The sequence below is a fragment of the Orcinus orca genome, chromosome 19 (assembly GCF_937001465.1).
Source record: "Orcinus orca chromosome 19, mOrcOrc1.1, whole genome shotgun sequence".
Lineage (NCBI taxonomy): Eukaryota > Metazoa > Chordata > Mammalia > Artiodactyla > Delphinidae > Orcinus > Orcinus orca.
In genome coordinates this window covers 23,429,683-23,444,883 of record NC_064577.1, presented here as the reverse complement: position 1 = coordinate 23,444,883, position 15,201 = coordinate 23,429,683, and the positions used below count along the sequence as shown (strand labels likewise).

The window sequence follows — 15,201 nt, the reverse complement described above, 5'->3', positions numbered from 1 at the left end:
CCAGAAAGTCGTCCACGCAGGCAGAAAGGAACTTGATTTTTGAAAGCAGGAGGCCGCATGGGGTGGGGCCTGTGTTTAAGTGTTTTCCCCTGGGGACACCCCCCTACCCACCCAGTCAGAGCAGCGTGGAGGAGCTAAAGCCCCAGGAGGGGGCTGTGGTCTCTTTGGCTTGAGGTGTCAGGGAACAGAGTTCAGAGCTGCCACCACAGATGCAGATTGGTGGGCAAAGTCCTGGGAAGGAGAGAGCTGGAGAGGGGAAGGCTTCAAATCCGCAAATAAACTCCCTTCAGAGCCTTGGCTGACCCCTGAACTGGGCATGCACAGATTCTAGCAACAGCTACAAGTCTGAAGAGCTCAGCACGCATTTCCGTGCTACCCAGGGCAGGGAAGGCAGAATTTAGAGTGTGAATTCTGTTACGTTAGAAAGGCTTGATCAACACTTCATATTTTCCACTGAAGTCCCAAAAGGTTCATGCTAGGAGTAAAGGCTGTATCCCGGAATGAAGGCGTTTACCTAAGATTAAGGATAAAATCCAACAGAGCCCAGTTCTGAGAAAGCATAAAATCAAGCCTCCTCCAGTCTGAGGGGATTAGGCAGCAATTAACTGCCCGTGAGAACCAGAGTCAACACTCCTCAGACTGAAAGTCAGAATCTCTACAGTGCATCACACACAACGTCCAGTTCTTAAAAACTACTCAATAGGAAACTTCTAGTCTCTGGCCCAGCATTTGGAGCTCTGGAAGTCAGCCCTCCATCCTAACAAGTAAAAAGCTGAACAAACTACAAAGTCAATGACTTCTGAGATCCATCAGAGAAGTGAGGTCACAGGGCAAACCTCTGCCCCCCGAACTGGAGACAGACAGGTGAGAATACAGAGAAGCACAACATACCAGAGCAGAAACCCACAAGCGGACACCTCTGGGAACCAGTGCCCTGGTAGGAAATCCCGAACTGTGATGAACAAATGGCGGGAGGCTCAGTGTAGATGAGCTTAAGAGTTAAAAACCCCATGGGGGTGGGAGTCCTCTTTTAGATGAAAATCCTAAGAAAAAAGAAAAAAATAAACGCCAGTGATCAAAAGCACTGTGACAGAAATAAGAATAAGAATGCCTTTGATGGGCTCGTTCGCAGATTCCACGGCTGAGGACAGAATCTCTGAGCTTGAGGATATCTCAAAAGAAGCTTCCAAAGTTGAAAAGCAAAGAGGGAAAAAAATCTGCAAAACGCAGAGCAGAATATCCAAGAACTGTGAGGAAACTACAAAAAGTGTAACGGGAACACTAGAAAGAGAAGAATGCGTGAAAGGAATAGAAGAAATCTATGCAACTATGACTGAGATTTCCTCCAAATTCATGTCAGACACCAAACCGCAGATCAAGGAAGCTCAGAGACCCCGAGAAAGACCCTGTCGAGAGAACAAGAAGTCAAGCCACGACTCGAAGAAAATATTCTCACAAGGCACATCTGATAAAGGGCTGTTATCCGAAATGCACAAAGAACTCTTAAATCTCAACAATCAGGATGATGAGAATGAGAACCTGAACAGACACCTCAGCAAAGAAGATACACAGTTAGCAGACAAGCATACGAAAGGGTGCTCAATGCTGTACGTCATCAGTAGTTGCAAATTAAATAACAAGACCCCACGACACACCTAGTAGAGTGGCCAAAATGAAAAACAGTGGCGACACTGGATGCCGGTGAGGGTGTGCAGCAGGGACTGTCATCACTGCCGGCGGGGACGCTAAGCAGTGCAGCTACTCTGGAAGACACCTTGGTGTTTTCTTACAAAATTAAATACACTCTAACCGTACGATCTAGCAGTCACACTTCTTGTTATTTATTCAAATGAGTGTATGTCCACAAAAAGACTTCCATGTGGATGTTTATAGCATAATCGTCAGAACGTTTACTCCTAATTGTGAAGACTTGGAAGCAAGCAAGATTTTCTTCAGTGGGTGAATGGATAAATTAACTGTGGTACATCCAGGCAATAGAATATTATTCAGCTTCGAAAACAAATAAGCTCAAGCCATGAAAAGACATGGCGAAGAGCCTTAAAGTGGTATTTTAGTCACAGCCTAGGCTGCCATGGCAAAGTACCATAGACCAGGTGGCTTAAATCATAGAAATTTATCTGCTCACAGCTCTGGAGGCTAGAAGTCCAAGATCAAGGTTCTTGAAAATGTGGTTTCTGGCGAGGGTTCTCTTCCTTGGCTTGCAGACAATAGAGATACAAAAAACCCTCGATACATACTAGCAAACTGATTTCAGCAGCTTATAAAAAGGATTATACACCATGTCCAAGTGGAATTTATCCCATGGATGCAAGGTTGGTTCAACATATGAAAATCAGTCAGTGTAAAGCAATGTATATTCATAGAACAAAAAACAAAAAAATGATCATCTCAGTAGATGCAGAAAAAGCATTTGACAAAATCCCACACTCTGTCATGATATAAACACTCAGGAAACTAGGAATAAAAAGGAACTTCCTCAGCCTGATAAAAATTATCTGTGAGAAACCCAGAGCTAACATCACACTTAGGGAGGAAAGACTGAAAGCTTTCCCCCTAAGATTAAGAACAAGACATGAATGTCCACTGTCACCACTTCTATTCAACATTGTACTGGAGGTTCCAGCCACAGAAATTAGGCAAGAACCAGAAACAGGAGGCATCCAGACTGGGGAGGAAAAAGTTAAACCACCTCTATTTGTTGATGAAATGATCTTATGTAGAGAAAAGCAAATAGTCAAAACTCGCCAGTTAAAAAGCAGAGCCTTATCAAACTGGATGGAAAAGCAAGATTCCCTTCTTTCCTGCCTACAGAGACGCATTTTAAATATAAAAGCAGTTGAGTTGAAAGGAACAAAATAGATATATCACACAAACAGTAAGCACAGGAAACGAGTGGCTACGTTACATTAGACAAAACATACTTCACGCCGTGGAGTACCAAGATGACGAGGGATATTTCACAAGGATCGAGAGTCCGTTTTTAAGGAAGACAAAACTAAAGGGAAATATAGGCAATCTACATCCTAAACGGAGATTTTTAAAACGCTTCTCTCAACAATTGATAGAACAACTAGACAAAAAGCCAGGAGGGATATAGGTGATCTAGACAACTATCAACACCTCCACCTGATTGAAATTTATGGAACATTATACACAAGAACTGCAGAATACACATTTGCTTCACTTCCACATGGTGTGTTCACCAAGACAGATCATCTGCAAGGCCATAAAATAAGTCTCAATAAGTTTCAAAAGACTGAAAACTTCCAGAGTATGTTTTCTGATCACAATAAAATTAAATTAGAAATGACCAAGACAAGAGCTAAAAAAGGCCCCAAAATTTGGAAATTAAGCAACAGCTTTCTAAGTGACCTATACAAGGTACTAGAAAATATTTCCAACTAGATAATGAAAGTAAAACATAGAATCTGGGAGATACAGATAAAGCAATGCTTAAAGGAAAACTGTAGCTATAAACGCTTATATTTGGACATGAGAAAGGTTTAAAATTAATTATATAAATGTCCTCTTTAGTAAACTAGAATAAGGAGAGTAAAGTAAGTAAAGAAGGGATGGAAATAAAAGCAGGAATCATGACATAGAAAACGCTAAAGGAAATTAACAGAGCTAAAAGTTGCTTCATTAAAGATTAATTAAAAGGATAATGAGGAAATATTATGAACAAATTTAGGCCAGTAAATTTGACAACTCAGATGAAATGGACAAATTATTTTAACAACTTACCAAAGCTGATACGAGAAGAAATTAAAAATAGGAATAGCCCTGTACCTATGAAAGAAACTAAATTGATAACCAAGAACTTTTCCATCAAGAAACCTCCAGGTCCAAAGAGTTTCACAGATGAATTCAATCAGACGCGAAAGAAATAATACCAATCTCCCATAGCCCCTTCCAGAAAACAGAGAAAGGAACACTTCCCAACTCATTTCCCAAGGTTAGCAAAACCCTGATACCCAACCCCGACACAGACATTGCAGGAAAGGAAAATTATAGACAAAATCTTGGCAGATCAAATCCATCAATATATAAAAAGAAGAATACATCACAACCGAGTTTATCCAGGAATGTAAAGTTGACCTAACATTTGAAAACCAATCGATGTAATTCACAGCATTAAGAGGGTCCTTATGCAAGTATATACATTTATAGGAACTCATCAAATCGTGCCGTTTAGGTCTGTGGCTTTCACTGTGTGTAAAGTTTCCCTCAATTACTCTTTTGAAAAAGGAAAAAGCAATAAGATCGCTTCATTCTAGGCCACACGGCAAAACAGACTTGCTGCCTCTTAAGCTCCTCCTAGGACACGACCTCAGAAATCACAGCCTCATCATAGAGGGACACACACCTCGTTCTCTAATCTAATGCAGTAGATGTCAGTTCACCTCACTTATCCCAAAGCAGTTTTATGTAATTAGCACGCAGATCTTCAGCGACGGGGGTGGGGAAAAGGAGGAATCAGAGCACATCCGGGCTTCATCATGTTTCATCCTATTTCATCCCATCTGTTGAGATTTCCATTCTTCCCTTGCTAACTTTCCTGGGAGTTTGGTGATACCTCAGAAGAACAGACCTCCCCTGGGTATCATAATTCCTGTCTGGCTGTGATCCTTTCAAACAGTCCTATCACTTCATAGTAGCTTTTATGATCCCAGCGTCACGATGACAAGGGCTTTCTGGCTGGGTTACGACTTCTGAAATTAACTCAGCCTGGAGAAACCATACCTCTGAGATAGGGTAATGTAAGGGCTGGCATCTGGACACTTTCCATCTGAAAGAATAACAAACATCTCACTGGTTTGCATTTTAGGTCTTGGAAAGTCGAAGATTCTTGTGGCGTTTTTAATATCTTTCAAGTGATGAACTCAAAGAACTTGTTTTGTTTTTATGCCACATTTTCTTTGGGGTCACTTATTCACCCTCAGGGCAAATAAATTTTTGTTCTTTATTATATAATTCTTTGGAAAGCTCTAACTTTAAATAACTGAATCAGGACTTCCCTGGTGGCGCAGTGGTTAAGAATCTGCCTGCCAACGCAGGGGACACAGGTTCGAGCCCTGGTCCGGGAAGATCCCACATGCTGCGGAGCAACCAAGCCCGTGTGCCGCAACTACTGAGCCTGAGCTCTAGAGACCGAGAGCCACAACTACTGAAGCCCATGCGCTTAGAGCCCGTGCTCCGCAACAAGAGAAGCCACCCCTATGAGAAGCCCGCGCACCGCAACGAAGAGTAACGCCTGCTTGCTGCAACTAGAGAAAGCCCGCGCGTAGCAATGAAGACCCAACGCAGCCAAAAATAAATAAATAAACTCATTTTTTAAAAAAGAAATTGAGTTAAAAAAAAAATAAGTGAATCAAATTGGAACCCACACCAGATCCCAGATTTGGGTTAGGGTTTTTGGGGGGGGGGGGTGCATGGGGGGGGAGCTTGTTTTTCATTCATTAAAAAAAAGTGTTAGGGTTCCTACCAGATGCAAGATTCTGTGCCGAGCATGTCAAGACAACAACGATTAAAGAGCTTACAGAGGCTGAGTTTAGAGAGCTTAAAGCTACTAGAAGAAAGAAAAGATGCACTTGAATAACTGGCGTATACGGCAGAATGTGGTGAGTACCGGAGTTCTCCATGTCCTACCCAGCTGGAGGACGAGAAGCAGTTCTCAATCCAGGTGGCCTTAAAAGCCGAGAGGGAGTTTAACCTGGAGGCCAAGGAGAAGGACCGTCGCTCTTGGAGAACTAAGACTAGGAAAGTACAGGGACCCAGGGTGGAGGGAGTCCGAATTCACTTGGAAGCAAAAAGCCACGGCAAGACTTTGAGAACCACGCTATCACCCTTCTAAAATATACGTTTAAGATGGTCACAGGGTGAGCCAAGTAGGAGAGAGGCTTGGCTTTGCTAAATAGACCTCTAACATCTATTTTCTGAAACAGTCTCTTGCTTCAAAACATCTCTAAGCTCCCACTGAATGTTCAGCCAGACTGGCATTGAAAGCATAACCGTGGGATGAAATGTTTTTCACGTGAAAAAGTGGACAGCGTGGATGTGCTGGACCAGCTCTGAGCTGGCTGGAGATCTAGGCGAACGGCAGAAAGGCCTTATTAGCGTACCTGTAGGTGCAGAGGGCCTGGGCAGGGCCCTTGCGTGTTGAGCCCTCCTCCTGGGCCCGGGTTTGGGGCAGCACCATCGGAGATGCTGAGAGCACCCTGAAAGGGGGCAGCCCACATCATCCTGGAGGCTTGAGCGAGAGTCCGGGTGGGACAGGGCCCCTCAGTAACTCACCAGTGACGAAGAAGGCCTTGTACCGCTCCACGCGGACAGTCTGAAGGGCTCCATCCTCTCCGGCCGCCCCACTGTTGGGGTGAAACAGCACCTGGGAAAGGGGGGCAGGGCTTACAGACAAGAAAACCATGCTAGAGGCTCCCTGGAAAGCATTACTTTCTTTTTGCTTTTCTTTTGGCTGTGCTGTGCGCGGCATGCGGGATCTTAGTTCCATTGGAAGCGCAGAGTCTTAACCACTGGACCGCCAGGGAAGTCTCAGCATTACTTTCTTTGTCGTGGTTCCTGTTCCCCATCACCCGCCAAACCCACCCTCTGACACCCAGCCCAGCCCCAAACACAGACACAGGCCTGTGGTCCACACCATCCAACTCCCGGGAGCCTGTGTGAAAGAGCTCTTTTGCTAGTCAATTAATCGGAGTGGGTTACAGCTCTGCTTGGATTCCTAGGCCCAGTACTAGCCATGTCATCTGCAGAGTCCAGTGCAAGATGAGAATGAGAGAAACCTTGTCCAAAAATTAAGAATTTCAACTGTATAGCACAAGGAATTATAATAAATATCCTGTAACAAACCATAATGGAAAAGAATATGAAAAAGAATGTATGTATGTGTATAACCGAATCACTTTGCTGTGCAGCAGAAATTAACCCAACATTGTACATCAACTATACTTCAGCAAAATAAATTTCCTTTTTTAAAAAAAATTTTCTTCATTTATTTTTGGCTGCGTTGGGTCTTCGTTGCTGCACGCAGGCTTTCTCTAGTTGCGGTGAGCGGGGGCTACTCATCATTGCGGTGGCTTCTCTTGTTGTGGAGCACAGGCTCTAGGTGCATGGGTTTCAGTAGTTGTGGCACATGGGCTCAGTAGTTATAGCTCGCGGGCTCAGTAGTTACGGCTCGCAGGCTCTAGAGCGCAGGCTCAATAGTTGCAGCGCACGGGCTTGGTTACTCCGCGGCATGTGAGATCTTCCCGGACCAGGGCTCGAACCCACGTCCCCTGCACTGGCAGGAGGATTCTTAACCACTGTGCCACCAGGGAAGCCCCAAAATAAATTTCTTAAAAAGCTGTTTTCTTTTAATTACTACCCACCCCACACACACACAAAATTAAGAATTTCAAGGCGGCCACAGCACGTGTGCTTTAAAGCAAGCACAGGGCCCTTCTAAGTGCGGGTCCCTCTGGGACAGCAGGGGTCACCCACCCAGGAGGCTGGCCCCTGCCTGAGCCCCACCCCTCGGGGTCAAGACGGGGCCTGGGATCTGCATGTTTTAGAAGTATTCCCAGGGAGCCTGACGCAGATCGGTGGTGAGCCTTGGATCTCTTTGGAAAACAGCTTCTTCAGCATCCAGTCGACTCCAACTCTCACGTGAGGGCGTCTCCGTGTGACTTCTCCAGAACCGTGCACGGCCTTCCCTCCAACACAGATCACCTTTGACTCCGTCCTACCACACTCAGACCGAGCAAGGCATCAATGACAGAATCACCCTCCAACTCCGCGCTTCCACTGCAGGGGGCACGGGTTCGATCCCTGGTCGGGGAACTAAGGTCCTGCAAGCCAAGTGGCGTGGCCCCCCCCCCAAAATAAAAAGAATCACCCTTCAGAATGGAAACACCTAGTTCAGGGTTCCCAAGGACAAGGTTTGATAGAAAATAAAAGACCAGCATCCTTGGCAATTGGTGGCTTTGGGCTGGAAACGTGAGACCGCCTTGGTGTGAATCATGACCGATATATATCACTGGAAAGGCGCTTACGTGATTCAAAGTTTCCATGGAGCTAAAAAAAAAAAAAAATGAGAAACATCTGTTGGAGCAGTAAACAGCTGTCCCCCCAAGTTTCCCGGCTCTGAAAGGATGCCAGCGAGGGTGGGGCTCCTCCCACACCTGCTGCTTCCGTGCTCTCGTGACAGGGCCTGCCAGGTCCCCAGCCGGCGTGATGACAGCAGGCTCCTTCCAAACAGGAAGAGAAGTCGTAACTCAAAACCCTCACTTCTTCCAACCCTGAAGGAAGCCAAGCCTCTCACCACAGGAGGCTGTTTTGTTTCCTTCTGGAGAGGGCAGGAAGTGGGGGACTTGGGAAATCTATTGTCAACAGATCTAGGATGTACTCAGACATCCAGGAGATGGGAGCCCAGGCCCGCGGGTTCGAGCCATTGACATTATGGCTCAGTAACAGAAACAGAAATTCCGTAAGCGGCGGCTGCCGTGTGCAGGACATTCATTTGGTGTCACCAGCCGCCACTTCCAGAATCCAAGAGCAAGCAAAATGGCTCGCTCTCGGGAGGGCGGATGGATCTTGGAGAACTCGTATGTGCCCCGCTTTTCCCCTCTGAGCAGACTGATGGTGGCGTTCTTGTTTATATCAACATAGGAAGGAGGTTGGCAAATTTACACATGAATCACAGCTGAAGACATTTCCTCTCCAGAGGACACCCGGTCCGAATTGCAAAGATAACTTTATCTTCTGCAAACACGTTGCATCTTCTTGGTTGCCTTTCTTACCTGTTTGCTTTGTTTTCTTTTGTTTTGCTTTTTCAACCAGGGAGCGGCTCCTTACCTCTCTGGAGGCTGGTGCCTGGGTAGCCTCCCCAGAAGGAGGGGTCTCCCACCCCTTCAGGTCTGGGTGCACAGACCCAGGTCTCCAAAAGCCGTCAGCCTCGCGCCAGCCGCTCCAGACAGCATCTTTTGCCACTAGGGGGCCTCCCTTATCCCTAAGAGAAGTGATCAGCGGTGCAGAGACCAAGACCCGACTTCCGTTTCTACAATGTATGGTCTCCAGGGATGGACCAAGCATTGTATGACTACACAGCCCCAGACTGGTCGTGACAGGACAGATGCAGAGCCATTAAGAAGCCTTCCCTCGGCTGACAACTTCTGGACTTGGTCATGGCAACCTGGGGCTGAGGTAGGACTTGACCAGCAGCGATGCTGCAACCTCCAAATTCCATCCGGGAAGCAGGCGAGCCTAGAGTGGGATGCCTGCCCCCAGGCTGTGCACCCTCTCCTGCCCGCTCCCCTCTCCCCCTTTGTGGTTGCCCTCGTCGCCTGGACACAGACCCCTCTAGATCAGAAGCAGAAGGGTCTGCAGGTGCAGGAATACACGACATGGCATCAGCGACCCTAGCTGTCCATGAAGTGGGTGGTGAGACCGCTCACAGCAGGAAGACCTATAGCGCAGCATTTGCCTGTAAACCTCTCAACGCAGGACCTGGGGAGGGTGCCAGGGCTTACGTGGCCCTAGGTTGCTTCAGCTCTTCGACTTTCCGTTACTCGTTTGCAAAATAGGGAAGAACCCATCCGCTGAGACTTTTTTTTTTTTTTTTTTTCCGCTGAGACTTTTTGCATATTGTTTTGAGATGACGGTCTAGGAGTTACTTTGAGCTTCTTGAAACTGGAATGGTTTTCTAAACCAACCCATACTCGAATCTTGTAAGCCCAGCATATACCTAAGGGTGAACACAGCTGTGTTTATTAACATATATATGTGTATGCTGTGGGAACTAATCAATATATTCTAATTGGAGTATTAAGGAATGTTCCAAACAGGTGGCAATGTTTAGATCTAACCTTTAAGGCTGTTATACACAGTTGGATGCCCCAGAATGATACGGTGCCTTGCACGTGATAGTTACTCAATAAATGATTACTGAAGACCAAAACCAAAACAAGGGACTTCCCTGGCGGTCCAGTGGTTAAGACTCCACGCTTCAACTCTGGGGGCGCCAGGTTTGATCCCTGGTCGGGGACTAAGGTCCTGTACGCTGCACCAAAAACCAAAACCCAAAAGCAAAAAGCACGCGGATACGTGCACGCGCGTGTGTACCCACGTGTATATGTGTGCATAGGTATGTATATTTCTACAGTCACTCATATATTTTTCACTCCTGGCCCTCCATCAGCAGACTCGAGACAATGTACTCCGGTCTCCGCAGCGGCTGAATCTGGGGCCAGCGGCGGCCTACGTTGAGCCCTAAGGTGTCTGGACTTACGCTGCAGGAGCCCAGTCCTCTGGGGCGCTGGGCCGGGCCCACAGGTGCCAGCGCCCACGTGCCTCTACCCTGGAAGGTGCCACCAGAGCTCTGGGCGAGCGGCGAGTGGCAGCTGTCCCCTCCCGGGACACGGGGCAGCCCACACACATCACACGTCCCCACGAAAACCCCAGCCGGTGTTGCGGCTCGTATCTGCCTCTCCTGCCGGTCCCTGGGCCCAGCCCCCTGGGGGCCCAGACCAGCAACCGCGAAGCCCTGAAGCGGGGCCTCCGTGGGTGCGCGGAAAGCGGCAGCTTGAGAAAGGCGGCGAGCCCTCCGCCGTCTGGAAACGGAAGTTCCGCGCCCGGGAGCTGGCCTCCCCCTGTGGACGGACAGCGTCAAGGCGCCCCCAGTCCTTGAAGCGCTTCCTGGTGACCCCGATCATTCTGTGCGCGGCCGTGGTCATAAACACGCGGGAGCATCTCTCCGCTGACGTCGTCGATAACCCCCCAGGGTCACATACTGCGAACTTCCAGCCAGAGGCGGAAGCCACCTTCCTGCTTGGCTGCCCTGCGGGCGCAGGGCTCGGCCTGGAAGGGTCTGCAGCTCCAGGGCGTCGGATAGGCCGGGAGCAGCCGTCCTGGCCTAGAGGCCACTCCGAGCATGGGCAAGAAGCCCTGGTGCCCGCTCAGGACCAGTGTGCCGGCCGTGGGGAAGGGCAGCTTCAGGAACTGCCCCAGGACATTTGACTCACTTCCATGTGACCCGCAGTAAAGCCAGAAATAAACCCTTTGATGTGTGGGTCCCTAACTGAGGAGCCGGGCTCACGGGGCCTTCCAGAAAGAGCTCCGGGTTCCGCCGGCCTCCTTCCTCCTCCCCCTTCCTCTTCCTTTTGGCAAAAGTAAAACACACAGAAAGGCAGGGAAAGGCCATCCGGCCCGACATTTCCTGGCTGTCGCTGCCACCGAGCGCTTCAGAGCACCCCGAAGAGGGGACCCTGGGGGCTGGAGAGCCGTGTGTGTGCTGAGCCCTCGAGGACCGGCCCGGCCACCCGGGGCATCTTTCCTTCATTTGTTTATTCATCCAGTCCTCGTTTATTGCACGCTGGCCGGACGCCAGACCCTGTGTTAGGTGTTCTGAGAATTCCATGGTGAGCTCCCTGACCTTGGGAAGCTTCCGTTCTGGCCGGGGAACCCCACGATACACAACTCACAGACACAGCTCACGCACCCCATCCAACAAAAATGTGCCGCGTGCCTAGGCCATGTCAGAAAATTCAATGATGGTGAGGGGAAAAAAAGTCATTCGGTATAGGGAAGAAGCCCCAATGGACGCCCACCCTACACCAAAACTGCTGCGCGGAAATCTGGGCTGAGGAACTGGGCTGACTCAGGAAGGAGAGGGGGAGGAAGGACAGGTTCATCTCAGAGGAATCACCCCTCGGCGGCCGACAAACTGGATCTCCAGGGGCCACCGCAGGCACCTTCTGACGGTGGTTCTGTTTGGGCAGAGGCAGCCAGACCCCGATAGGGGGCAGGGGCCCCACCTCTGGAGAAGCCCAGGTGGGACACGCACCACCTCCACTTACCCTGTGCCCAGCCTGCGCCCTGCCGAACAGCACCTCCGAGGCATCCAGACCGTCAAAGTGTCGGCCTTGGGGCAGGCTGGCCCCAGCCAGGGCCACCACGGTGGGGAAGATGTCCAGCACGCTGCAGGAAGATCAAGACAGTGTTGGCCCCAGCTGTCCGCAGGCTCTCTCCCTGGCCGTGCTGGGGTCAAGAGCCACCCAGCCCAGCCCGGCCCAGACGGAGCCCCGGCAGCCTCCCATACAGCCCGCCCCCTCTGCCTCCTGTCCTGCCTTCAAGCACCACCTGGATTTCCTACAGGAGCAGCACCCAGGCTCTGCAGCCAGGTGTTGCCTGGGCTCAGATCTCAGCTCGGCCATCTATCTGTCTAGCCCTCAGTTTTCTGTTCTCTAAAATGGGCATGATAGGGGACTTCCCTGGCGGTCCAGTGGTTAGGACTCCGCACTTCCACTGCAGGGGGCACGGGTTCAACCCCTGGCCAGGGAGCTAAGATCCAGCAAGCCTCGCAGTGTGGCCAAAACAATAAAAATAAAACGGGCCTGATAACAACAGCACCTGCCTCGCTGGGTGGCAGTGTGCATGAAAGACGCAGGTCATGCACGTAGAGGGCCTGGCACTCAGAGAGCTCACTGGATGTCTGTGTTATAGTCACTTACAGGGACACCCCTGCAGACCTACCTAAGAACTAGGGGGCTGTAATAAAAAGGAATGAAATAGTGCCATTTGCAGAGACATGGATGGACCTAGAGACTGTCACACAGAGTGAAGTAAGTCAGAAAGAGAAAAACAAATATCGTATAATATTGCTTACATGTGGAATCTAGAAAAATGGTACAGATGAACTTATCGGCAAAGCAGAAATAAAGTCACAGATGTAGAGAACAAACTTATGGTTACCGAGGGGGGAAAGGGGGGTGGTGGGATGAAATGGGAGATTGGGATTGACATATACACACTACTATGTATAAAACAGATAACTAATGAGAACCTACTCCATGCTCTGTGGTGACCTAAATGCGAAAAAAATCTAAAAAGGAGTGGATATATGTATATGTATAACTGATTGGCTTTGCTGTACACCTGAAACTAACACAACACTGTCAATCAACTCTACTCCAATATAAAATTAGTTTAAAAATAAAAGTTAAAAAAAAAAAGAACCAAGGGGCTCTACCTGTCACCACCTAGGCCTCCGCCACCCGCTGAGAGGGAACAGTGTGTGACAGGTGTCTGCAAGAGAACATTTACTTCATTTTTCCCACCCTGGGTCTCCGTGTCGCAAATAGCTAGTCTTTGTCTAGAATGCCGTCATGTGTGACACATTCCATCCGCTTTCATTTAGCTCTGTTATTCCTGTTACAAAATAGTCAGTGTTCAGGGTGGGCAAATAGGATGACATCCAGAAATACGAAGAAGCAGCACACACACAGCCCCCCGCCCGAAGGCAGCCACTGTGAACACGTTGGTGGATTCTGTGAATTTGATTTTCTTTGAAGTCACGTGGTACCATTTCCCTCTGCTCTAGGGCACATCTCCCTCCAGCCTGCTGTGCTCAGGTCAGACAAAAACTCTTCGGCAAGAACAGAGCTGTTTATCTGAGGGCCAGGCTAACGGAGAGTCGGTGGGACTCGACAGAACCGGAGGGCCAGGCCCGCACGAGGCTGGACATCTCGGGAAAGAGGGTCCACCTGAGGCTGGGCTCATGGGGAGGCCTCCAGGCCCCACCTGCTGCTTCCCCAGCCCAGAGTCCCGGGAGCGGAGGCTCGCCCCCCAAGATGGGCCGCGGAAGGGAACTGCCACGTGCCCGCCTCCCCTTCTCTGCTCCAGGGCTCTGTCTACAGCCCCAAGCAGGATCTCTCCCTCGGCTACGGTACAGAGCGTCTCTGGTCTGCCTCTGGCTTCCACGGTTCACAGAGCCGGAGGCTTATCTCTCGCGATGTGCGCTCCAGGGGCTGGCACCCCACGCGCGTGCAAGTGCAGGAAGTGCACAGTAAGCCCTTGCGGAGTACAGAACGGTCCAGAAACCTGTCCAGAGTCCAAGGTCCGTGCCAGAAATCAGGCAGCCCGGCGGACTGCAGTGCAGGCTGAAGAGGCCGGGGTGGCCGGCACTGCTGTTTGGAGTTTTCTCTCTGTTGCACCCCTAAGAGAGGCGTGCCCCCCAGAGGAGTCAGGTCAGTGGCAGAAGAACAGGGTCTGCCTTAGATTTGCGGGTGTGCGGCACATTTTCTTTTCCCGTCTCATTCCCCCCTCCGTCATCGTGAGGCTTAGCATCCTCATTATACAGCACAGAGTCTAATGTTCATGGAGTCCTAGTGTCTCAGAACCGGGCAGGAACCTCCAGAGCACAGAGGAAAGCTCGGGTCCGCGACAAAAGCTTCTGCATCTCCAGGACTTGCCAGTCCAAGCTCAGGCTACCAAAGAGTCCTTCCTTACGTAAAGGAGGAAAACAAGCCCCCGAGGGGAGCCCTGGAGGAGGGAGATCCTCCCGGGACACAGAGCCCCAGACCCTGGGCCCCTGCGTGAACTTGGAGAAAGCATCAGTCCTGCCAATCAGTCCTGCAAAGGCTACCAAAGGGACCCTGCTACTCCAAACCCTCCCTAAGGAATTGGTCCCGGGAGTCTTGGAAACCTTGGGGAAAGAGACCAAAAAGCCCCAAACCTAATTTTCAAATTTCCACAGTTCATTCTAATACCTGGGAAGGCGCATTCCGACTTTCATGGAACCTCAGTCCGTTTGCCTTCGTGGTTCCTTATTCCATATAAAATACTCAAAATTATATTTTACAACTCTGTTGACATAAAGTTTATATAAATATATAAAGAGGAGATATGAAGCCATTTTTCTTCAACCTAAAAGTTTTTGTTTTTTCTTCTGGTTTCAAAGAAAATGAAAAGGTCGTGTGCCCCCAGCACCGCGCCTCCAGCCCCGATGGGCAAATCGGCCTTGGGTTCTGGAGGCCTTGGTTACGAGACGGGCCGTCGAGAGCCTGCTCGCGGACGGGCAGGCACGGCGACCCGGAAGAGAGCCCCCTGAGTGGGTCGGCTCCAGGGGGCACACACTGCAGGTTCTGTTGCCCATGTGAGAAGATTTTCTTCATGCGGCTTCAGCCAGCCCAAGGCGCTGAAGACTGTTCAGAGAAAGCGTGCATGTTTGTGTTTTTATCCGAGGAATTGCCAACAGAACCTGCGTGTGGGGACTGGGCAATCGCGAGGAGGATGCGGGGAGCTGCAGGGCTGCGGGGGGCTGGCCTGGATCTCAGGGCACGTGTCAATGGCACTGGGGCGCTTGCTGGGGTGCCGGGGGCGGAAGGGAGGCTGCTTCCTAGAAGCGCGGAC

General features: G+C 49.8%; 2 protein-coding genes across 21 annotated transcripts in view; one reads left to right on the top strand and one right to left on the bottom strand.

Annotated features, from left to right (window-relative positions):
- The window catches only part of WIPI1 (WD repeat domain, phosphoinositide interacting 1), a 37,478-nt gene extending 32,118 nt beyond the window's left edge, over nt 1-5,360 (top strand). Inside the window, exon 13 of the mRNA XM_012535112.3 lies at nt 4,850-5,360. Within this exon, the coding sequence (XP_012390566.2) occupies nt 4,850-4,885 (36 nt within the window). The 3' untranslated portion in view covers nt 4,886-5,360. The remainder of the gene's footprint in view (nt 1-4,849) is intronic.
- ARSG (arylsulfatase G) overlaps nt 1-15,201 on the bottom strand; it is a 116,653-nt gene that overhangs the window by 2,907 nt on the left and 98,545 nt on the right. For 19 of the 20 annotated variants that reach the window (XM_049702501.1, XM_049702498.1, XM_049702496.1 and 16 more), the window contains 2 exons: nt 11,868-11,988; nt 6,316-6,406 (listed from right to left, as the gene is read on the bottom strand). In XM_049702501.1, coding sequence (XP_049558458.1) covers nt 6,316-6,406; nt 11,868-11,988 — 212 coding nt within the window. Of the gene's footprint in view, nt 1-6,263; nt 8,089-11,867; nt 11,989-15,201 lie in introns of those variants that run through there. The other variant, XM_049702511.1, reaches the window with a different exon arrangement.